Source organism: Cydia strobilella, chromosome 1 (assembly GCF_947568885.1).
Source record: "Cydia strobilella chromosome 1, ilCydStro3.1, whole genome shotgun sequence".
Taxonomy (NCBI): Eukaryota; Metazoa; Arthropoda; class Insecta; order Lepidoptera; family Tortricidae; genus Cydia; species Cydia strobilella.
The window spans coordinates 1959302-1981466 of NC_086041.1; the positions used below are offsets into that span (position 1 = coordinate 1959302).

At 40.7% G+C, this 22165-nt stretch overlaps 2 protein-coding genes and 1 non-coding gene across 5 annotated transcripts in view; all 3 read left to right on the top strand.

Annotated features, from left to right (window-relative positions):
* LOC134747835 (venom protease-like) overlaps window positions 1–4118 on the top strand; it is a 45878-nt gene extending 41760 nt beyond the window's left edge. For all 3 annotated transcript variants that reach the window (XM_063682521.1, XM_063682591.1, XM_063682645.1), the window contains 4 exons: window positions 520–683; window positions 1296–1397; window positions 3231–3415; window positions 3927–4118. In XM_063682521.1, the coding sequence (XP_063538591.1) occupies window positions 520–683; window positions 1296–1397; window positions 3231–3415; window positions 3927–4073 (598 nt within the window). In that variant the 3' untranslated portion in view covers window positions 4074–4118. The remainder of the gene's footprint in view (window positions 1–519; window positions 684–1295; window positions 1398–3230; window positions 3416–3926) is intronic.
* On the top strand, window positions 1025–1097 carry Trnad-auc (transfer RNA aspartic acid (anticodon AUC)). The gene has a single exon. It is a non-coding gene; the product is annotated as a tRNA-Asp (tRNA).
* A 2362-nt stretch (window positions 4119–6480) lies between the features above and the next one.
* Window positions 6481–21522, top strand: LOC134748060 (solute carrier organic anion transporter family member 2B1-like). The gene is made up of 12 exons (XM_063682796.1): window positions 6481–6486; window positions 10204–10414; window positions 12182–12352; window positions 13008–13199; window positions 14501–14695; window positions 16798–16919; window positions 17499–17594; window positions 18238–18428; window positions 19005–19118; window positions 19839–19960; window positions 20190–20330; window positions 21023–21522. The coding sequence occupies exons 1-12, from the start codon at window positions 6481–6483 to the stop codon at window positions 21166–21168; spliced, it is 1707 nt and encodes a 568-aa protein (XP_063538866.1). The 3' UTR covers window positions 21169–21522.
* Window positions 21523–22165: the final 643 nt, after the last annotated feature.

Consider the following 22165-nt stretch of genomic DNA (forward strand, 5'->3'; position numbering starts at 1 on the left):
GAAGGACATAAGTAATATTACAAAAATGGCAGTCCCTCATGCCCTCACCACACGTCTATGAATACTTATTCAGTTTTAAGAATAATTAAAGAAAATTGTTCGAGTCAATTTTTTGTGCACACAGACAATCCACCTATGGACCATAATGCCCATAACATGACTCGTGGTCACGTCACAATATTTTTTGAACCATTAAGGATAACTCACGTTAGACCGGGCCGTGTCCGGGCCGGAGCTTCCGGCGCTTACTTTTCTATGACATGACAGGTGATCACGTGATGCTTTCCATAGAAAACGAAGCGCCGGAAGCTCCGGCCCGGACACGGCCCGGTCTAACGTGAGTCATCCTTTAGTCAAAAGTTTTCAGTTTCACCGACACCGACTATGCGAAAACTATTTTTTTACTAAAAAACCCAGTTAAACCCAGTTTTCACCGAGGCCTTACGCGTTTTCACTTTAAACGGGTATTTATGGTGACATATGCATATACCTACTCAATTCTATCTCTTTTATTCCCAGCTACCTTGTCCGTCTGGGAGAGCTGGACCTCGCCCGCGACGACGAGGGAGCGACTCCCGTGGACGTGCTCATCAAGACCCTCATCAAACACCAGGAGTACAGCCCCAAGTCCTTTACCAACGACATCGGCATCCTCGTTCTATCTCGCAACGTGCAGTTTACAAGTAAGAGCCATAATTAGTTAGTTATACTGGGCATTTTCCGCAAATCAACAATCATTGTGCCTATTCTGCGTCAAAAACCAGGTACTAAAAGAACTACCCCCTCCTCCACACAACCTAGCAAGGTTTTCCTATATAAGTAATTCTACCTGCTTGCAGTCCAGAGAATGTGTTTTGTTGTTTCCTCTATTTCAAGCTTAGAATAAATTTAAAAGTGGAAAAATTACTGCCTTGGGTGAGACTTGAACTCACGGCCTCTGGATCGATACTCCAGCGCTCTGCCAACTGAGCCATCAAGACCCCCTAGACCCATATAGTGGGAAGATTTGCTGACTATGGATGAGGTCTTGGTGGCTCAGTTGGCAGAGCGCTGGAGTATCAATCCAGAGGCCGTGAGTTCAAGTCTCACCCAAGGCAGTAATTTTTCCACTTGCACACACTGCACATGAGGCTACCTAAAGTATCTAAGTAAGTCCCATTGTTCTGACCCAAAATGCTCTAAAGAAAGGTATTTAGCTTTAGCGGCACAGTTAGTAGTCAGATTTATAAACACTGATTTGTTAACGTGAACTAAACGAAGAACTTAACTTTCCAACTGTCTGCCACTTGTTTCAGATTTGATCCAGCCTATCTGCATCCCGCGCAGCGGCGACCTGCGCTCGCGCAGCTATGAGAACTACACGCCACTCATCGCCGGCTGGGGTGACACGGAATTCCGTGAGTATTAATAAAGAAAAACCCTTAATTAATAACCCTTTATTTTGCTTTTAACCCCAAGGGTCAGGACAAATACTTATTCTTAAATTCCGTTTTAATTCAAAAGATTTTAGCAGTCAGTGTATAGGATTTTAGATTTTATTTTTAACTAGCTTTTGCCCGCAACTTCGTCTGCATGGACTTAGTAACCCCAGCAAGAGTAAGAATAGCGCCTGGAGAAAGTCTTATAGCAATTATTCAATTTCAGCATATTATGCACACAAATTAGCAGACACTTCATTAATTATCTCAATTCCACCCCGCTTTTTACTTTCTTAAGGGATGATTTTCGGGATAAAAACTATCCTATGTCCTTCTCAGGGACTCAACCTATCTCTATGCCAAATTTTATCTAAATCGATTCAGCGGTTTAAGCGTGAAGAGGGAACACACAGATAGACAGACAGACTTTCGCATTTATAATATTAGTATGGATTCATGAAATGATTGATGAATGATTTTCTTTATGGGTCGGAAGTGGATGAAAATGACTACTATTTGACTGATACGGAAAATTTAAGCACATAGGTAGTCGGGTCGGATGGGGCTTTTAAAACGTTTTACCTTTTACTTGATAGCACGAATGTTTTGGTAGAGCTTCCGTTACCGTGTTGTGTTGTATATTAAATACGGGTCTCTATTGTTTCCCATATTGTTTTAAATCATAATGTATTGTTTGTCCACATTTTCGTTAGTCATAATTTGGTTATTCTCAGAAACGCGTAACTTTTCAGGATTGCCATAAAACAAACCTAACCTAACCTAACCTAACCTATCTATAGGATAACCTGAGGAAATTCCTGAAAAGTTAGCCGTTTCAGAATTATGAATAATGATAATATGACAATCAGTCAATCATTACATTATAACTTTCAATAATTATGTCAAACAAAGGGACCCCATTAAATACTACTAGTTTAATACTTATTAGTGCTTCAATACTTAAACACATTCGAGAATGATTTATCGTTAAATACAAGTATTAACCTTAACCTTTGTCTAAATGTTATCACTCTATCTAATTATAGTAATTATGTATTCTTAAGTACTTAAAGTGCTCCTTTCATTAATGTCCACTAGGTCACTTACTATCTAGAATAAACTAGAATAAGAGTTTTGAATGATTCACGGTTAGTTTCACTAGACTTATATTGACCGGGATATAGACCGTGATTACCTTTTGTATTATTTGTGAGCTCCCGATATTTCGACGCAGTTACATGCATCATGTTCACGGGTGACTGAAGATAGCGGGTGGGTGGATACAAAAGGTAATCACGGTCTATATCCCGGTCAATATAAGTCTAGTAAACTGGAATAGGCAAGTAAAGTTACCTTGACAATGAAATAAATACGTTATGGTATAAATCTGATCTTTTTTCACTCCTTCTCAAATATGATTAAATCGAAAAAACCGGCAAAGTGCGAGTCGGACTTGCGCACGAAAGGTTCCGTTCCGTACCATGACGCAAAAAACGGCAAAAAAAAATCACGTTTGTGGTATGAGGGCGTAAATATTTATTTTATTCTGTTTTTAGTATTTGTTGTTATAGCCGGCAACAGAAATACATCATCTGTGAAAATTTCAACTGTCTAGCTATCACGGTTCTAGTGACAGACGGACAGACAGACAGACAGACAGCGGAGTCTTAGTAATAGGATCCCGTTTTTACCCTTTGGGTACGAACCCCTGAAAGCCCCGGAAAAACAGATTTAGCTAGTTTTTACTCTAATTTTGGATTTTGATGTGTTAATTTATTAGTTGTCATACATCTATCAACAATTTTTTTTCAGGCGGCCCATCCGCCACGCACCTCCAAGTGCTCCAACTGCCAGTAGTCAGCAACGACTTCTGCGTACAAGCATACTCAGCGTATAAGGCGCAAGTGATTGACCAGCGGGTGCTGTGTGCCGGCTTCAAGAAAGGGGGGAAGGATGCATGCCAGGGGGACAGTGGGGGGCCGCTCATGCAGCCTATTGTAACTACCACTTTAATTACTCTGACTAGTACCTACAAAGATATTTTTCTACGATGCCAAATTGCAAAAAAGTCCGCTTCGTGTGACTTTTCATGCATCCACATTTAAAGAAGACAAAGTATAGTCAATCTTTTGTAAATTACGCAAACTTTCTGTGTGTTATCAAGAAGAGTACTGAGTTTTTCTGAACCTGAATATACTTAGTAGATTGTTAACCAAGGGATGAAAGGCATTCATTTCTGCCGAGGTATTTTGGCGCTCGAACGCAGTGAGTGAGTGAGTGGAATGGAGAGTCAAATATCAGAATGGAAATTGTACAACAAATCCATTTAAACTCAAATTTCAATTGCTAATCGTAATTTTTTTTTTTAAATCGTACTTCGAACGTAAAATGCTCTAGTACAGACACGTATCATTTTCTGCACACCTTTTAAAACAACAAATGAAAAATAAGTTTTTCATTAACTTATCTTCGCTCCATGAATACAAAACTAATCTTCTCCTTTTCCAGTACAACAGCGAGACTCGAACCACATTCTTCTACCAGATCGGCGTGGTGTCCTACGGCAAGAAATGTGCTGAGGCTGGTTTCCCTGGCGTTTACACTAGGGTCACCAACTTCGTGCCCTGGATAGAAGAGACTGTAGCGAATAATTGAGCTGATAGGAAGTAGAAATTAGCAATATTAACTATATACACTCGTTGAATATTTTCGGGATACATTTTTGACCAGAAAGTAAAGAGCTACATCTGCAGAGAGGTTGGGTGGGTATGTTTGTAAAGTGTCTTCACAAAGGGCGGAATAGGGAAGGCTATTAAAAAACTAGATTGTTAGACATAGACATAGAACATTTTTATTTAACATCACATAAAGTGGCAGACAGCGTAATACATTATTTACAGATAAACCTTAAATTTAGACTTAAAAACTAAGAAATTGAGTTGTAGATATAAGAGAGAAATATTCATGCGTGTTAAATAGGAGCTTGCCTCAGCATAATGTTGCAGTGTATTTACTACAACGCTGGTTTTCAGGCCCCTTTATACATTATCCTTTACTCGCTGTTAGTCGAAAACTAAATGGCTTAGAATTATGTTAATATGTATGTATGAGTGTAAACTATAATGTCAATTTGGACACAACAATTGCTACGTAGTATGGTGTGTAAGCTGAATTTAATAGTTATGTATTGAAGGAAGTATATGAACTTATGATAGATAGATTGTTAATAGTGCTTTCCTCGATTTTATGTATAAAACGATCGTCCCTTAATGTCAATAATATCATAGATAATCAAATTGACAGCCCCCGACCTCCGACTGTTCCCCCGTCACGCTTCCCGGGGTACGAAAAAAAGCTAAGCAAACAAGTCTCACTCATGTTGTTACAATAGATATGTTTTTTTTTATGAGTCGTGCACATGAGTGTATGTATAATATTATTAAACTTGTGATTCATTACTTGTGAAGAGGAATCTCACAATTAGATTAAGGCCATTATTTAATATCATCGCCCACACTGTTAACTGACAGTTCATAAACCTTATTACTAAAGGCATAAGGTCCACCGATCGACAGTTAAGGGTGTTGCTGTTTGTACAGTCGCCATCAGATATATCGGAGCGGCTAAGGTGCTCACAAATATCTGAACACGCCTCTATTGTCAGGGCGTTAAAGTGCGTGTTCAGATATTGTGAACACCTCGGCTGCTCCGATATATCTAATGGCGACTGTACAACACATAAAAATAGAAATGCTATCATTTACTTCATACCTTTTAAATGTTTTAAACTGTAATAGATGTCATATATTAAAGAAAAAGTGACGAAGCCCTCCAGTGATGACGGCCGGATTCGAACCGGCGTCTTTAACTATCGCGGCTAATGCTATGAACCCCTAGGCCACCTCGCCACGGCGAAAATAAAAAATTAAAAATGTTTAAATGTTTTAAGTTTTATTCACAATATAAGATCAAAGATTAATATTTCTGTGCAGTATTTGATTGTAAATCAATACGTTAGTTGTTTGTTGTAAATTATAACTATATTTCTTTTTATGTACCATAATTTATTTTAAGTAAGCATATAAATTAAGCTTTAATTAATGTTTTTTTTTTATAAAAGCAGGATTTTTGTTTATGCACTCAGTGAGAATAAAGTTAATATTATAAACAAGGCCGTATTTTGATTTATAAGCACCTTCTTATTGTTCCATAATCTTATCTTCTCACATACCGATCAAATCAATGTGTTGTTCAAAATAGATTTCCTCGTTTTACCTATTCACAAACAATTTTATTTAGTTCTGTACTAATCATCATGCTTGCGGTTAGTATAATAATAATTCATATGTATGTTTGTTTTTAAATTTATAAAATAGATCGCATTCCATTGTTAAGGCATACAAAAAAAAAACTTAGTGTAGGTAACTAACATAGCTTTTAAGTTAATGTAACTAACCATATATGGACTTGTGGGTCTGAAATAAAGATATATTTAATTTAATTTATTTAATTTAATAGTAGATTGTGTCACAAGGGAGCAAAATGACATATTTACGGCGAGGGCGTACAATTGAATCCTAACGAAGCGAAGGATTCTATAATAGAATCCCGAGAGTAGCGAGGGATTCTAAAGTAGAATCCTGAGCTTAGTGAGGGATTCAAGTGTTTTACGCCCAAGATGGAAATAATTTTGCTACCATGTGACACATATTGCTTTTCACATCACCTATGAGGTAATTATAATGTTTAAAAATATTATTTAAACTAAAAAAATAATACGCAAAAAAATGTAAAAACAGAGTCCTAGAACAGAACTGTGTTACTTTGATCCCTCCTAGCAGGGAAGAAAAAGCCCTTTTTCGAATTGGTGATGTGAAAATGTATACTTTCTTATTCATGTGTCGAATAAAACTTGCATCAGGTAGCAGCAGGGGGCCTAGCCATAATGGCAACGAAACGCTATAGCACTAATATGGAAAAGTGATAGAGAGACAGATAGCGTTTCGTTGTCGTAGCGCAATATTGGCACCTTGGCTAGGCCCCCTGGTAAGATTATAGAAATATGGAAGTGAGTTGTAGCAAGTGAGCATTTTCCCTCTGTTATAAGGTTTTAAGAGGATGTTTGTCCATATAACCTTATTAGTTAGAGTTTGTGAAGTTACTGTCAATTTTCTTTTTGTGACTTATTGCTATCAAGAACTTCTTGAGACCTTTCTAATGAAAACTTGATGTGTTTGTGTTTTTCCATCGAAGAGTTCCGTTTGGTGCCTTCCGACTGCATCATCAGATCAGCTCCATGTTAGCATATGTGGTATTTTCTATAAAAAGGGACCTTATTGTCGATGGCGCTTACGCCATAAACGATGCTCCGATATAAATACAATGCCGCGCGACGCTGTGCGGCGTAAGTGCCATCGACAATAAGGTCCCTTTTCATAGAAAATGCCCCATATTATTGCATTGCCATCAGAATTACGGATGTACTCCAAATTTCAACTGAATCAGACACCGGCAAGTAGTTCAAAATTAAGTTACAAGATTTAAGATTTGACGCACACATATGTTCAAATATAGTTTGGATATACGGGGTCAAGCTAAATAAAAGTGTCGGGGGGGCGGGGGGGGGGGTAATAGTGAGTGAAACCGTACTGATCTAAATATTTTGATATACGGGGTCAAGCTAAATAAAAGTGTGTAAAAATGTGTAAAATACAAACAAACTTCCCGGAAACATACATTTAGTTAGCGATCGACACTATCTCCCGATATGGTGATAAGCGATACTCATTTCATCGACGCAAGTCCATGGAAACGAATGTGTTTTGATCGGTGACAGTTTTCATGTGTAGTATACAAGTAAATTCTATCCACACTAGATAAAATCTAGTGTGAAATAGGAATTAGATTGTAACTAGTGAAGTGGGGTGTTCATTTTAGGTTATTATGGCAGTTACTTCTGGTAAGTAGAACAATGTTATCTACTTTGTTTATAAAGTTAGTGAAACAAATAAAGGATGACTTACGCTACAACGATCCGGGCCCGGGCCGGGGCGCCCGCCTCTTATTTTTCTATGACAGGTGACGCTGATCACGTGACGCTTTCTATAGAAAACTGAAGTGTCGGACGCCCCGGCCTGGGCCTGGACCTTCATCCTTAAAGGGGCCCACAGACTATCAGTTCGCCGGACGATATCGGCCTGTCATTTGTTCGGAACTGTCAAATTTTTGTTCTACGTGACAGGCCGATATCGTCCGGCGAACTGATAGTCAGTGGGCCCTTTAACACACACAAAGCAAAAGGTCCAAAGTAATCCCAAGAAAAGCAGTTTTACATACACATACCTACTCGTAACTTTCCCTGATGTTTTTGGAGGATATAGGCTAATTTCACCAGTCGGGCCAAAAAACCTAACGGCATTTTTCTTGTGCGCTTTTAGCTGAAAATGACGACCGCATGTTCGATACGATAGGTAGTTGGGTGTTTCCAAAATAAATATTTGAGCTAAATATCACTGTCCTACGACTTGTGTATTTTTTTCTATGAAGCACTAAACTATACCTTTTGTATGGAAAAATTGTAAAACAACACGTTAGCTATAATTGTTAATTAAGCTTCGAATATCATAGTTAAAAAAATACAGCGAATTTAAGTTTTTCATACAAAACTTGTTTTTGCTTTATTTCGTTTGTTTTATAAACTGGAGGTATATAAACTAATTACAGGACTAGATATTATATATACCTCGTCATTGTATGTGCAACGTTTCATTACAATTATCCATCACGTATAGTTTTAAAATCGTTTGTATGGGAAGGTGAAATTTGGGGACGTGGGGACTTAACTTGTCTATTAACAGTTAGATTAGGAGCAGTGGCGTAACTAGGGGGGGGGGGCAGAGGGGGCAAGTGCCCCGGGCGCCATCCAAGAGGGGCGCCAAAATGGGCAAAAGGCAGCAGCAGGGAAACTTTTGTCAGTCGTCAGGGGGCGCAAATTTGGTGACTGCCCCTGGCGCCATATCCTCTAGCTACGCCCCTTATTAGGAGTATCTATAATTACTATATTAGGTACTCCTTGCCCATGTAGCTCGTGTCTTAGAAATAGAAATATGGGGCATTTTCTATGAAAAAGGACCTTATTGTCGATGGCGCTTACGCCGCACAGCGTCGCGCGGCATGTATTTATATCGAAGCATCGTTATTAATGGCGTAACCGCCATCGACAATAAGGTCCCTTTTTATAGAAAATACCACATATAAATGATTCATTCATGGCAAAAACATAGTACATGCAAGAAGTACCTAAATTAAGAAACTGGCAGGGCTAACTGAGTTCTTAATTTTAGGTACTAGAGAGTACTCTACTATTACTTTTTAGGGTTCCGTACCCAAAGGGTAAAAACTCCTCGGTACTAAGACTCCGTCCGTCCGTCTGTCTGTCTGTCACCAGGCTGTATCTTATGAACTGTGATAGCTAGACAGTTTATTTTCACAGAATATGTATTTCTGTTGAGTACGGAACCCACGGTGGGCGAGTCCAACTCGCACTTGTCCGGTTTTTTACTTAGGTCTAGGAGGATATAACCAAACGGAGTAGCCATTAACAGGCATCGCAAAATAGTCGGCCAATGGTCATACACAATGTATGGACTGACGTTTATCTGACATGGCTATTTTGACGTTACGTATACATTTGACGTTCCCCTCCCCCGCAAAAATTGGCAGACTTTTTTGTACAGCAAATTACAGACGTGGCGGCTCCGTTTGGTTATATCCTCCTAGACCTAGGTACTCCAGCTACATGCACCGTAATATTGTCTTCGGTTACCGCGATAGTTACTCATGAAATAAAATTATGAAAACGGATTATATCGCGTATATTGAATTTATAATACATCCCGACGTTTACAGCCTTCACAGCGTTTGACTTTACAGCGTTCGTGGTCAACGGGTGTGGGAGTGAAACGTCGGGATGTATTATAAATTCAATATACGCGATATAATCCGTTTTCATAGTTTTATTTTACATGCACCGTATTATTTAGCATAATCGTACGTAGATGCTACGTATTATATATTCATACTACATATATCACAACGAAACACGTGGTAATTGCCCCCGGTGACAAGATAATAATATATAAAACTAATTATTATTTATTAGCTAAAATCCGTTTATCAAACACGTGATACTTACCTATCTAAGTAAATACGCTACTTTAACCCTGAATTACCTGATTTTATTAGAATACCATTGCACGTCAAATATTTCCGCAAAAAAACTGCGTACGTATACAGGATGACCTTAGCCATTGGACAAACCCTGAAATCCCACGTAGGGTTACTTCTCAGGAATGCTCTAACGTTAATATTTTTTAAATTAGAACAAAAGATAAAAAAATAAAATTTCTAACAAAATTAATTCCAATGATCGACAACAAAATGAAACATACTGTATTAATCATTGGCAGTGTTTTTGACAACTTGTTCGAAAATGTGCGGCAATGATGACATTTGTCTAAAATCAGAATCTTATTAATGTCATAAATAAAAAAGATAATCAAGAAGGTTTCATACTATTTATTACTTACCTCAGGAGCTACACATACAGGCTGCTCCAAAGTAAAAAATCGTAATTTGTTAATTTCTTCTTAACCGCTACACCGGTTGTTATGATACTTGCTTGGTATACTGATTCTAAATACCCTAATGCATATGTACATTTCGACTTTGTCCAATGGCTAAGGACACCCTGTATATGTGTTAATAAAAGTTAAGTTTAAATCAGGATTTTATTTCTTTCAAAGATTCCCTAATTGCAGGTGTCCCGCAGCAGCTACTCAAGCTAAGGCACCTACTCAGCACATACATCCTGACGACACCGTTTTTCGGCCTGTGTCTCCAGGGTACCTTGCTGATCCTTGTGCTTCTGGACACCAATGTCACGCTGTTGCTCAAAAGAGAGGCTGCCTTGGGCCATGTGCCGGAGAGTACTCATGGTAAGGCAGCTCCTGAAAGGTTCATTTTCCGTACCCAAAGGGTAAAAACGGGACCCTATTACTAAGACTCCACTGTCCGTCTGTCTGTCACCAGGCTGTATCTCATGAACGGTGATAGCTAGACATTTGCAATTTTCACAGATGATGTATTTCTGTTGCCGCTATAACAACAAATACTAAAAACAGAATAATATAAATATTTAAATAGGGCTCCCATACAACAAACGTGATTTTTTTGCTGTTTTTTTCCGTAATGGTACGGAACCCTTCATGCGCGAGTACGACTCGCACTTGGCCGGTTTTTATGATATGGGAGGTAAACGAGCAGACGAATATATAATAGCCTGATGGTAAGCGATTAACGTCGTTCATAGACACCCGCAACACCACAGGGGTTGTGATTGCGTTGCCGGCCTTTAGGATGGAAGTAAGCTCTTTTTTTGAAGGTTTTAAGGTTGTATCGGCCCGGGAATTCCGCAGTTCTTCCAAAGTTTAGCTGTGCGAGGCAGGACGTTTTTGGAGAAACGCACAGTTGAGGACTGCCAACCATCTGTGGTAAAGATGGAAATGTTGTCGTGTACTCGTGTAGGGCGTAGGAAAGAAGCGACAGGGATTATTTAATCCGAACAATAAACCGCACACAGCGCTGCACGTATGTCACGTCACGATGTCCCGCTCGCAAGCGGCGTGCGGATGCGCATTCAATGTGAAGACCGCGACCGAGACCCTTGAATCCTCATTGATTAGTGCAAGATCGAAATTAATAAAACGTACTTACACAACGCTCTGCGCGGAGACTTGACTAAAGCACATTTTCCATTCTAGAACAAACATTTCCTTGAATCAAAGATAGATATAACTCCGTAATAGATGGATACAGTCTAAGGAAAAAACGTGCCTCGAAAATCACGAAAATTTGATTCTCGATCAGAGGGCGCCACTAGTTTTGGCCTACACTCGTATGAGGGCGTTGACGGTTTCGTTTGTTATTTATAATTTTAACGCATATCAGTGTAAGAACATGGGTCAAAATCATAAAAATAATTAATGCAAATAAAAAAAATCATTTATCCATATTTAAATACATTTTATCGTATTTTTATAAATATTTATTTTTAGTTTTAAAGTGTGTCGACAGATGGCAGTGAATTTACTGGGGTTACAAAATTTACTATGACAGTATCGCTCTAGTATAAGTTACTCTATGCTTGAATTATTTATCTACTAGCGACCCGCCCCGGCTTCGCACGGGTGCAATGCTGATGTATTATACATATAAACCTTCCTCTTGAATCACTCTATCTATTAAAGAAAACCGCATCAACATCCGTTGCGTAGTTTTAAAGATCTAAGCATACATAGGGACTGACATCCATCCAGACAGCAGGAAGCGACTTTGTTTTATACTAAATATATGTAGTGAAGCGCTGGTGGCCTAGCGGTTAGAGCGTCTTTCAATCCGGAGGTCGCGTCACCGGCTCGTACCGTGGCTCGTACCAATGAGTTTTTCGGAACTTTTGTACGAAATATCATTTGATATTTACCAGACGCTTTTCGGTGAAGGAAAACATCGTGAGGAAACCGGACTAATCCTAACAAGGCCTAGTTCCTTCTGGGTTAGAAGGTCAGATGGCAGTCGCTTTCGTAAAAACTAGTGCCTACGCCAACTCTTAGGATTAGTTGTCAAGCGGACCCCAGGCTCCCATGAGCCGTGGCAAAATGCCGGGATAACGCGAGGAAGAAGAAGTCATAGTGATGTATTTTCAGACTGGGTAACCATCGGCGCTGGCTTAGTAGAGTTCGGCTTTGGCGCGCTCATCGCTTGGTGTGGCCAAGCCAGGAAGAACTTTGCCCTGTCTTTTTGGCTCACAGCGACCGCTGCAGCCGGCTTGCTCGTGCTAGCCTTTCCTTTTAAAGGCACTCCTGACTCCACTGTGGGTAAGTTGTTTAATGTTTTTCTATTGAGCAATCCTCATCTTTAATCTTTACTTGATCTTTGATATTATATCTGCGATGGTTTAACTCATCTCAGTAAAAAGTACGTTTACGGATTGACGGGATTAAGGATGACTCACGTTAGACCGGACCGTGTCCGGGCCGGAGCTTCCGGCGCTTCGTTTTCTATGGAAAGCATCACGTGATCACCTGTCATTTCATAGAAAAGTAAGCGCCGAAAGCTCCGGCCCGGACACGGCCCGGTCTAACGTGAGTCATCCTTTAGATGCATGCAGAAATTTGATGGATGTCTGCCGTTATTTACATGTTGTCCTTCCGTTATAAGAAACCTCAGATTTCCTTTTGCATTCTTTCGAAAGTAACAAAGGTGAAGTGAACATAGACTGCAATTGTTGATTTCAAGATATTTAAGGAGCTAAATCTTCTCCAGTCTTAACCATCTCCAGCTATTTGGCATCACGTCAAATATCTGAAATTACCTTCAATCTTGGTGGTGACAAACGGGCTCTATAACTGTATACAACTAGTCTGTCAAACACTAGCACGTAGGACGTAGCACGCACTAACACGTAGGCGAGGAATCAACTGTTGCTTGAACAGCTAGAAAGGCGGTTTTAATATTAATTCTTCTATACAGAGCTATGTGGCGGCGAGGAAATATCATCGTACTACAAAACCATTGGAAACCCCGAAGACGATCCCTGGGTCCCTCGCGTCGCCATGCTGTGCATGACTGCTGCCTTCTGCGTCCTCGCGCGTCTGAGTCTGTTCGCGCATGGCTTCGTTTATGTGGACGATCATGAGCCTCAGCATGGAGCGTATCATTACGGTGAGCGGGTATTTTTAACAAAACAAACTGACTTTGACACAGTGGCGTAACTAGGGGGGGGGGGGGGGGGGGGAAGTGCCCCGGGCGCCATCCAAGGGGGGGCGCCAAAATGGGTAAAAGACAGCAGCAGGGAAACTTTTGTCAGTCGTCAGGGGGCGCAAATTTGGTGACTGCCCCGGGCGCCATATCCTCTAGCTACGCCCCTGCTTTGACATTGCTTAAAGAATGACTCACGTTACAACGGCCCGGGATCGGGTCGAGGCATCTGACACTTCATCATGGATCACGCGTTATAGAAAACCAAATATGGGAAATACCCGTACGGTTCTTTATTTATTCTTGTTCTGGTTAGTTATATAACATGCTTCTCGTTGCCTTCTTTTTCTTTTTACTAGTAATTTAACCTAGTTTGTTAGTTTTGCTGGGCATTTTCCGCAAATCGACATCCAATGTGCCTATTTTGCGTGAGGAATAATTTAACCTAATGTAGCGTTCATTTCACAGAGCAAGTAGGTACCACGTGAGTTAAACTTGATGTGGTTCTAGGTTGCCTAATATTTTAAATAGGTACAATATTATTCTGGATATTCCATTAAATGTAGCAGATATTAAACTGCGATGTTGGTACCTATATCTACACCAACCAGCTTACCTGATTTACCCTACCATAGTCTACCTAATTCAAAAACCCATAAGTTCAATTGTACAATCCTAGTCTGTCAGCATTTATTATGTTGGTAGATTATGATCATGCAACAAAATAATAAAGCAGTATACAATCAAGCTATCGTAGTTTTATTATGCACTAGCTTTTGCCCGCGACTTTGTCTGCTTGGCCTTAGTAACCACAGCTAGAGTAAGAATAGCGCCTGGATAAAGTGTTATAGCAATCATGTAATTTGAGCATATTCTTAATTGCTTATGTACACAAATTATCAGGCACTTCGTTAATTATTTCAATTCCACCCGGCTTTCGACCCTCTTATGGGATAATTTTTGGGATGAAACTATTCTTTGTCCTTCTCCGGGACTCAAACTACTCGTATCTCTATGCCAAATCATATAAATCGATTAAGCGGTTTAAGCGTGAAGAGGGAACACACAGGCAGAAAGACAGACAGACAGACAGACTTTCGCATTTATAATATTAGTATGGATTTCCCAATACTTTACTGGCGCAGCCGGTAGGATTAACAAACTAACACCTAAAGTACTACACAATACAATACTAATCTTCTTTATTGCTGACCAATATAAGTATTCCTTCCTAGCATAGATCAAAATATCTATTTGCTTCCCAGGAATACTGATCACAATCCGCCTCTCCCTGGGCTTGAACGGCGTCAACTGGCTGACCCCGTCAGCCACTCGAGACGATTGGTGGCACTCTCACCTCACCCTCTGTATGCTGATGATCATGTTCGCCATACTGTTGACTCTGTTCCCGAGACGCAAGGTTCAGGATAAGGGGGCTGACGGTGAAATGGTCAGCAAAGGTAAGCTAACTGAAGTATGTGTGCGCCATAGTATCTATGCGTCGCCGCACGCACACTCAAGCAAAATCTCGACCCGTTAAATCGTATAATAATATACTCCGCCTGGTACTCTCTTCCGAGACTCGCGAACCACGTGACTGACAGCCTACGTCATCGTGAACCTGTGAACAGCATGATGGCTTCTGTCAGTCACGTGGTTCGCGAGTCTCGGAAGAGAATCTTGATATTATTATACCATGGACCCGTTTCTCAGTGCGCCAGTAGAAATTTTGAGTGTGTGCTGCGACGCATAGATACCTATGGCGCACACATACAAGTCGCGCGCGGTGCGTTCGTATGAAGGTTACATACTTTGCCCTGTTTATACTATGCTAACTGCAAACTGCTGCATGCCAATTGCTACAGTATTACTCGTTTATATAGGAATATCAATAGGGGACATTACTGCAATGTTCTGCCACCAGAGTCTTTTTAGTAAACCATAGAGTAACTTTAGTAGCTTATGCATTAGCGATTAAATTTCATTATTTTACCTTTTTTCCGACGTTTCAACTAGGTTGCACTAGCTGTGGTCACGGAAGACTTACGTCCCAGCAAATGACAATTGAGGTATTGGTAAACAACACTAAACTACCCGACATTAGTTAATTTTATCACCCGTTTCTGTTAATGTTTATTGTCCACGGCACGACACGCAGCAATAACAATATCCGCGCACTGGTCCGAAGATAGATCCCTTGAACATCTGAATCACTGGTCCCCAAGTTGACGATAATTTGTACCCGTCTTCCCTGTTGAAATTTTTCAAAAGGTAAAATAATGAAATTTAATCGCGTTAGACCCGGTAATGACATTAATTAGGTTTTTGACAAGTTTTCAGAGATAATAAAATATGACATTGATGCATCAAGGCGGTTTGTATGGATGGTATAGAAAGGATCGCAATCTCTTATGGCAGAATTGTTGTAAAAGTGACCGCGTTAAGCTTTAAATAATAGTTCCTAATCTCTCCGGTGGCGCTAGTTAGGCTCTGGGACATGAGTATAACATGAACCATATAAGGCAACAAATAACCTGACCAAATTACGTAGGTTGTTTTTGGTAGTATTTCGGTGTATGGTGGCGCCGCCTAATTACTGTTTTTTGATGGACACTTTTCATACATAGAGATTTGGCTCCTTTATACAGTCTCCATGGCGGTTTGCTTACAGAGGACCTACCGGGAAACGCGAATCCGGAAATTCGCCATCTGCCTCTTTATCGCTCGAATATGCAAGAGTGACAGAGATGTTAGATAAAGAAATTTTCTTAATTCACGATAGACCCTCAGATTGTGGTAGTGGCGCCCTGGCCGTAGGGGGGCCTACGCAGTGTTTCGCGTAATATTCCCTATTGTTTAGGACAACGACATTGATTTTGACATATCCTGTAGAATTTTTGGGTTATTAATTATACGTGGGAAGAATTCTAGAGAAAGAATTTGTCGGTTAGCTGGTGGTATATTTACTACGCGGGAAAATGATTGGACACTTAATACGACATGACTACTTCATTAAAACTATCCTGGCGGGGCGGATAGGAAGCAAGCGGGGTAGAGGAAAACCCAGACGCAGCTTTTTAGATTAAGTGAAAGAAAAAGTAGGGGTCGTGTCGTATCAAAAGTGTAAGGCCTGAGTGGACTCTCAAGTTGGGCGTGCAGCAGGGCAGGGCGTGCGGCATGCATGTTAAACAAATGCAAACGTATAAGAGCGGCCTCAGTGCACGCTGCTCAAATCACTTGTGAGCCCGACGCCACGCTGCACGCCCCGCCGAACGCTCCGCTTCGAGCGTCCACTCAGGCCTTACACTAAGAGCTGGCGCAGGATAGGGAAAGCTGGAAGATACTCCACCGACAAGAGAATAACTCTTAAGTTAATGATGATGATGATATTTACTACAAGGGTTACGTGTCAATACTGTCTTATCATGAACTCACAAAATAAAATGGCAAAAACCATGCGAATTAAAACAGGCAATGTGAGAAAACGGACCTTGGGCAGAATATGTAATCCAGAATAAATGTTATATAATGTGTTAATAAGATCCCTGTCAACTCATTTCAGAATTCTTTTCAACACTGGGCCGCGTGCTCCGCAACAAGATTGTTGTGGTCCAGAGTGTCGCGCTCGCCTTCCTCTCCGCCGCTGTGTTCGGCTTCGTGCGATTTGATGACGACTTTGTCGAGGTGTGCTAACCATTTTTTCTTGTATAAAAATATCGTCATCGTTCTCTCGCTATTTCACAAACACAGCACAGAGCTTGGCACTTAGTTTGCTGCTACATAACAAAAAAGTGAAGAAAACAGAGTAGAGCGCTGACACTTAGGTCGGCATTATGCTGAGGCGAGCCAATTTATTTATTTATTTATTTTAAACTTTATTGCACATAACAAATGTAAAACAGGCGGACTTAATGCCATTATAGGCATTCTCTACCAGTCAACCATAGGCCTTGTAATGCTATTATGTAAGTTTATCACGAAATAAATTATTTAGTTTGCCCGTTGTTTTCGGATCATTGAGGAAAAACGTCTCATAGCTCCCGCAAATTGTGACAGTGGTTGAAAAGCATGAGTAATGTAGGTATATAGCACTTTTAATAATTGTTTTTTGACTTTCCCGCTTTGAAAATAAAATTACCCGTGACCCCCCTCCCCCATCGTGATCATTCGTGATATTTTTCTTACCCCCACCCCGCCTTTAAACGATCACATGATTTCTGGACGACCGTTCAAGTAAGCTAAAATAAATCAATATATTTTCAGGCTCAATTCCACATTGAGACCAAGCGACAGGATCCACGCGCTTCGCGCCAAGTCACCAACATTTTCCGAACTTTGGTCATCGTTTTTTTCGTCATGGTAAGTTCATTCGCATGCTGATCAGCAGCTAATTTAACGTTTTTTTTGTTGTATGTTGATGATGTAGCTGCAATACACACACCTCTATACTGCAGAGGTTTTTCATCCATATTTACGTAATATAAATATTTTTTGTTTGCAAAATAACGCCTTATTACTAATAGATAGTAATTTTTCAATGTAGATTATCTGTTGAATTTTCAAGATGAATTCTATTTTTACCACGCGGTCATTATCATGTTTGCTGTCAACCAATAGCACTGTTTCCTTTAAGTGTGCTTTAATTAAATACTATTACTATTAATTTTATACTATCCGCAAACTGACGACTGAGTCGTAAAAAATTCTCACTTACGCATACGTGATCATGGCAAGAGTGTGAGAGATAGTGATATGACCTCGGTCCTCAGTTTGGTTTACTGATAGTCTTCTTCCTCTTTATCTTTGCCTTTATTCCATTATTTGTGGTCGGCTCTCCTCGTTCTCATGCGCCAGGACCGTCTGTCGGGTTGTCTGTGGATTTAGAGAGAGATTTAATTGAGCGCGTTCTAAATCCTTTGACACGGTGGACCACCAAGTAAGTGCTTGTTTTACTGATAGTATGGTAAGTCTTGGGTATGTCAATACGTGTCTACGCTTCCAGATATTCCGCACCCGTTTCTCCGGCCGCCGGAGCGACGGCGTGAAGGCAACGACGTCGGCGCGCGTCGGCGGTATCGTGGCGATAGCAACCGCTGTGCCCTTGGTAGTCATCAGCCTGCTGGTCTGCAACATTGGCGACATAGCCGGGAGCAATGCGGAGTACGGGCTGCCGGTGTGCAGCATGCAATGCGGGTATGTCTCTAACAGCATTTATACGTCATAATGACGTCAGCGACGTTATTATGACGCCATAATAATTATGACGTCGCTGACGTCACTGCTACCTGGGATCACTCGAGAAATCTAAGGGTATTTTTAAGCTTGGGCACAGGGACCTACATCAAAAATTACTTGCGTCTATGTGTGAACGGCAAACGGCATGCGTCATTGTGTAAGTTGCTAAACAGTACAGCCGGCCTAGCCAAGTTGACAATCGCTATCGCTTCGACAACGAAACGCTTTGTTTCTCTCTATCACTCTTCCATATTAGTGCGACAGTGACAGTTGCGTTTCGATCGCTACGGAGCGTAAGCGATTGGCATGTTGGCTACGCGGCCTGAGCGGTCAGCACAGAAAACCGCCTAGTGACGGTCAGCAAAAGGTCGTCAATCTGCTGTCGCGGGGCGAGGTAATTCGAATCAGGGCGGGGCGGTGCGCGGCTGTTCGGTATGATAATACTATTACTTATTCTGTGGCTTGGGCAAGCCTTACGAGAACCCTATCCAGTGTGTTCAAGAAAGCCCTGTCCTAACTAAGTGTATTTCGCAGGTGTTCAGCCGACAGCTACGGCTTCAGCCCGGTGTGCACGATCAACACCACCACCACGTACTTCTCCCCATGCCTCGCCGGCTGCAAAGAGGTGGAGGATCTCAACGGATTTTTGTAAGAACTTGCAAAATTTAACATTGTTGTATTTCCTCGCTTATCGGCTCATTTTGTTAAATTTTAACATTTTATCAGGATCAGTTGTGTGCTGTGTTTGTGTAGGTAGTCACAATCCAGAAATTAAGCTCTAGTATGCCTTAACTTCGGGTATTTTGAAGATTCTCTTTTACTCCTCTTGGTGAGCGTTTCTTTTTTTGCCATTTTTTTATGTGACCTTTTTTGCCTCTTTCGTGTTACTTCTAGTCAGGATCACGAGCCCTTTTCATCCTTATAGGAGAAAAAAGTGACCCAAAATTTCCATACATTTTTGAAACTTTTCTTTTTGTTACCGCCATACAAAGCGGGTTTGTCTATCTGACCTGGCTATAGTTTTCCACTCATCTACTCGAAGGTTAGCTGGAAGAGATCCCCTATAGGGATAAGTTCGCCTTTGTACTTCCATTACTGTAATTTATTTTTGTAAACCTGTGTTGTGTACAATAAAGTGATTATTACTACTACTAATACTACTACAAAGTACCTATATGAGGAAATGGTAACACAATAGGAAAAAAACTTTGGAACATGTTTTATTCCATTAGGATCGAAAGAACTCGTGATTGTGGGTAGACATAGTACAAAATTTATGAAAAAATACAAAATTAATGAGTGCCATTTTGATTTAATTTGATTTTGTGGCGTTTCCGTCGTGGTATGAAAAGTTGATCTTCCATACAGATTGTTCTCCGAGTGTTCGTGCGGTGGCGGCCGCGCGGCACGCGGGGCGTGCTCTCTTGCCGACTGCGGGCTTGTCTTCAACATATACCAGTTGCTGTTCGCGCTGGTGCTGTCCATGGCAGGTAAGGACTCAATCTCCTCTCTCTCACCTACCGTATGGAATTAAGAAGAGCACCATTCACAATAAGCATGCACCGAGCCCAAGACCCTTGGCTTGGCTAACCTAACCTATCTATAGGATAACTTGAGGAAAATCCTGAAAAGTTAACGGCTTCAGAACTACTATGACAATCATTACATTATGACTTTCAATAATTATGTCAAACAAAGGGACCCCATCTGACATTACAGGAGCCGCCCTCCTGATGCAGGGTATGGTGATCGTCCGCTCCGTGCTGACAGACGACAAAGCCGTGGCCCTGGGGACGTCGTTCGCGGTCACAGCTCTCCTGTCACACATACCAGGATATATGCTTTACATGCTGATCAGCCGTGAGTAATGCTACCAGTTCCTTTTCAACAGCAACAGCAACACGCTTAACCCCTAACAGCATTTATACGTCATTAAGACGTCAGCGACGTCATTATGACGCCATGTTTGCAGATATCGCGAAGCGTCTGGTTGACGTAACTGCTGACCGAAGAGCTGGCGACTTTCTCGCACAACGTATCAGCATTGCGATACAGCAGGGAAATGCCGCCAGCATCCTTGGTACAATGCCTCAAGGGCCTATCTTAGATTTAAGCTAGTTATTAATTTCGTTTACGTAGTACCACTGTATATATCTTGTATGTAAATAAAACCTATTATTTCGCCATAATTAAGTCTTGACGTCGCTGACGTCACTTTGCTACCTGGGACGCTTAGGCGGGCCCCACACGGACTGCTAGCAGTCAGTGCCGACAGCTTCAAGCAGTCGACGCTTCGGTGTCACCGTGCTGTCGGCAATAAGGCCCGCCATAGACGGACCGCTTGAAGCTTTGAGTATATAATATGGAGACGTCTTCTCTGTAATTTTCTGTACAAAACAGTCTGCCGATTTTTGCGGGGGAGGGGCACGTAGGTATACGTAACGTAAAAATAGCCATGTCACATAAACGTCAGTCCATACAATGTGTATGACCATAGGTCATAAGAGTTTCGGCAGAGGGGGACCAACTCATTAAATAACTTTTTTTTGCAGACTTAAGCTGCGCATACACGGCTAACGGAGGCTGCCTGTTCCACTTCCCGTTTCTCTGGTCTATGGCACTTCTGAGCGCGGGCTTCTCTGCCGCCTCCGGAGCGCTAAGTTTGTTGACAAGTCGTTTGGCTCGATCAATATCATAGCGGAAAATAATTTCGTGGCTTAGGAGGCCAATTTAAACATATTTTGACATAAAATGATGTCTGTTATCATTATTATTCGCCCATGCTCCTTTTTTTTAATAAGGGGACATCTTACATAGATCAACCTAGCCCCAAACTAAGCAAAGCTTGTACTATGGCTACTAGGCGACGATATACATACTTATTACATAGAAAACATCCATGACTTAGGAACAAATATTTGTGTTCATCACACAAATAAATGCCTTTACCGGGATTCGAACCCAGGACCTTCGGCTTCACAGGCAGGGTCACTACCCACTAGGCCAGACCGGTCGTCATAATCTCGCACGCGCCAATTCCCTTTCCGGCGAATTTTAGGACAATAGGTATAAAAGTAGGGAATTTTGCTCAACTTTGTAAACTACGTTCGTCCTGAATGTCAAATGTCTTGAATTGTAATTTTTAAGTTTATAGATTAGATTAGATATGTTTATTTCACAACATATGATTACAGTACAAATTACATTAATGTCAATTTATAAGAATCTACATTGTGATCGTCAGAAATAAATTTAAATAATAGCAAAACAATCCAATATTAATTTCATTACTTACACATTATATGAAAAACTTTCCCTATATAAATAATTTATATTTTTCTTACTAACCTATTATCCCACTTTGATTCAGAGACAAGTATCATAATAACGACAACACATCTCTAGTTGTAACGTTTCTCGTTTTGAGATCCGCTTAAACATAACGCCATCTAGTGACCTATCAGAGAGAGAGCTAGAATGTCTATCGGAAGGAAATATTAAACGAACTTTTTTTTTTACAGTTTACTAAAACAATTGAACAATTGATGACACAATGCTAATATCAAATACAAATAAGTATAAAAATAAAATAACATAATAACATTGCTGACCCGTTCCACAAGCCATAAATACCTACAGCATTTGTTTAAAACTATTGTGATGAAAATTGTAAAAATTGACAATGCTAATAAAAA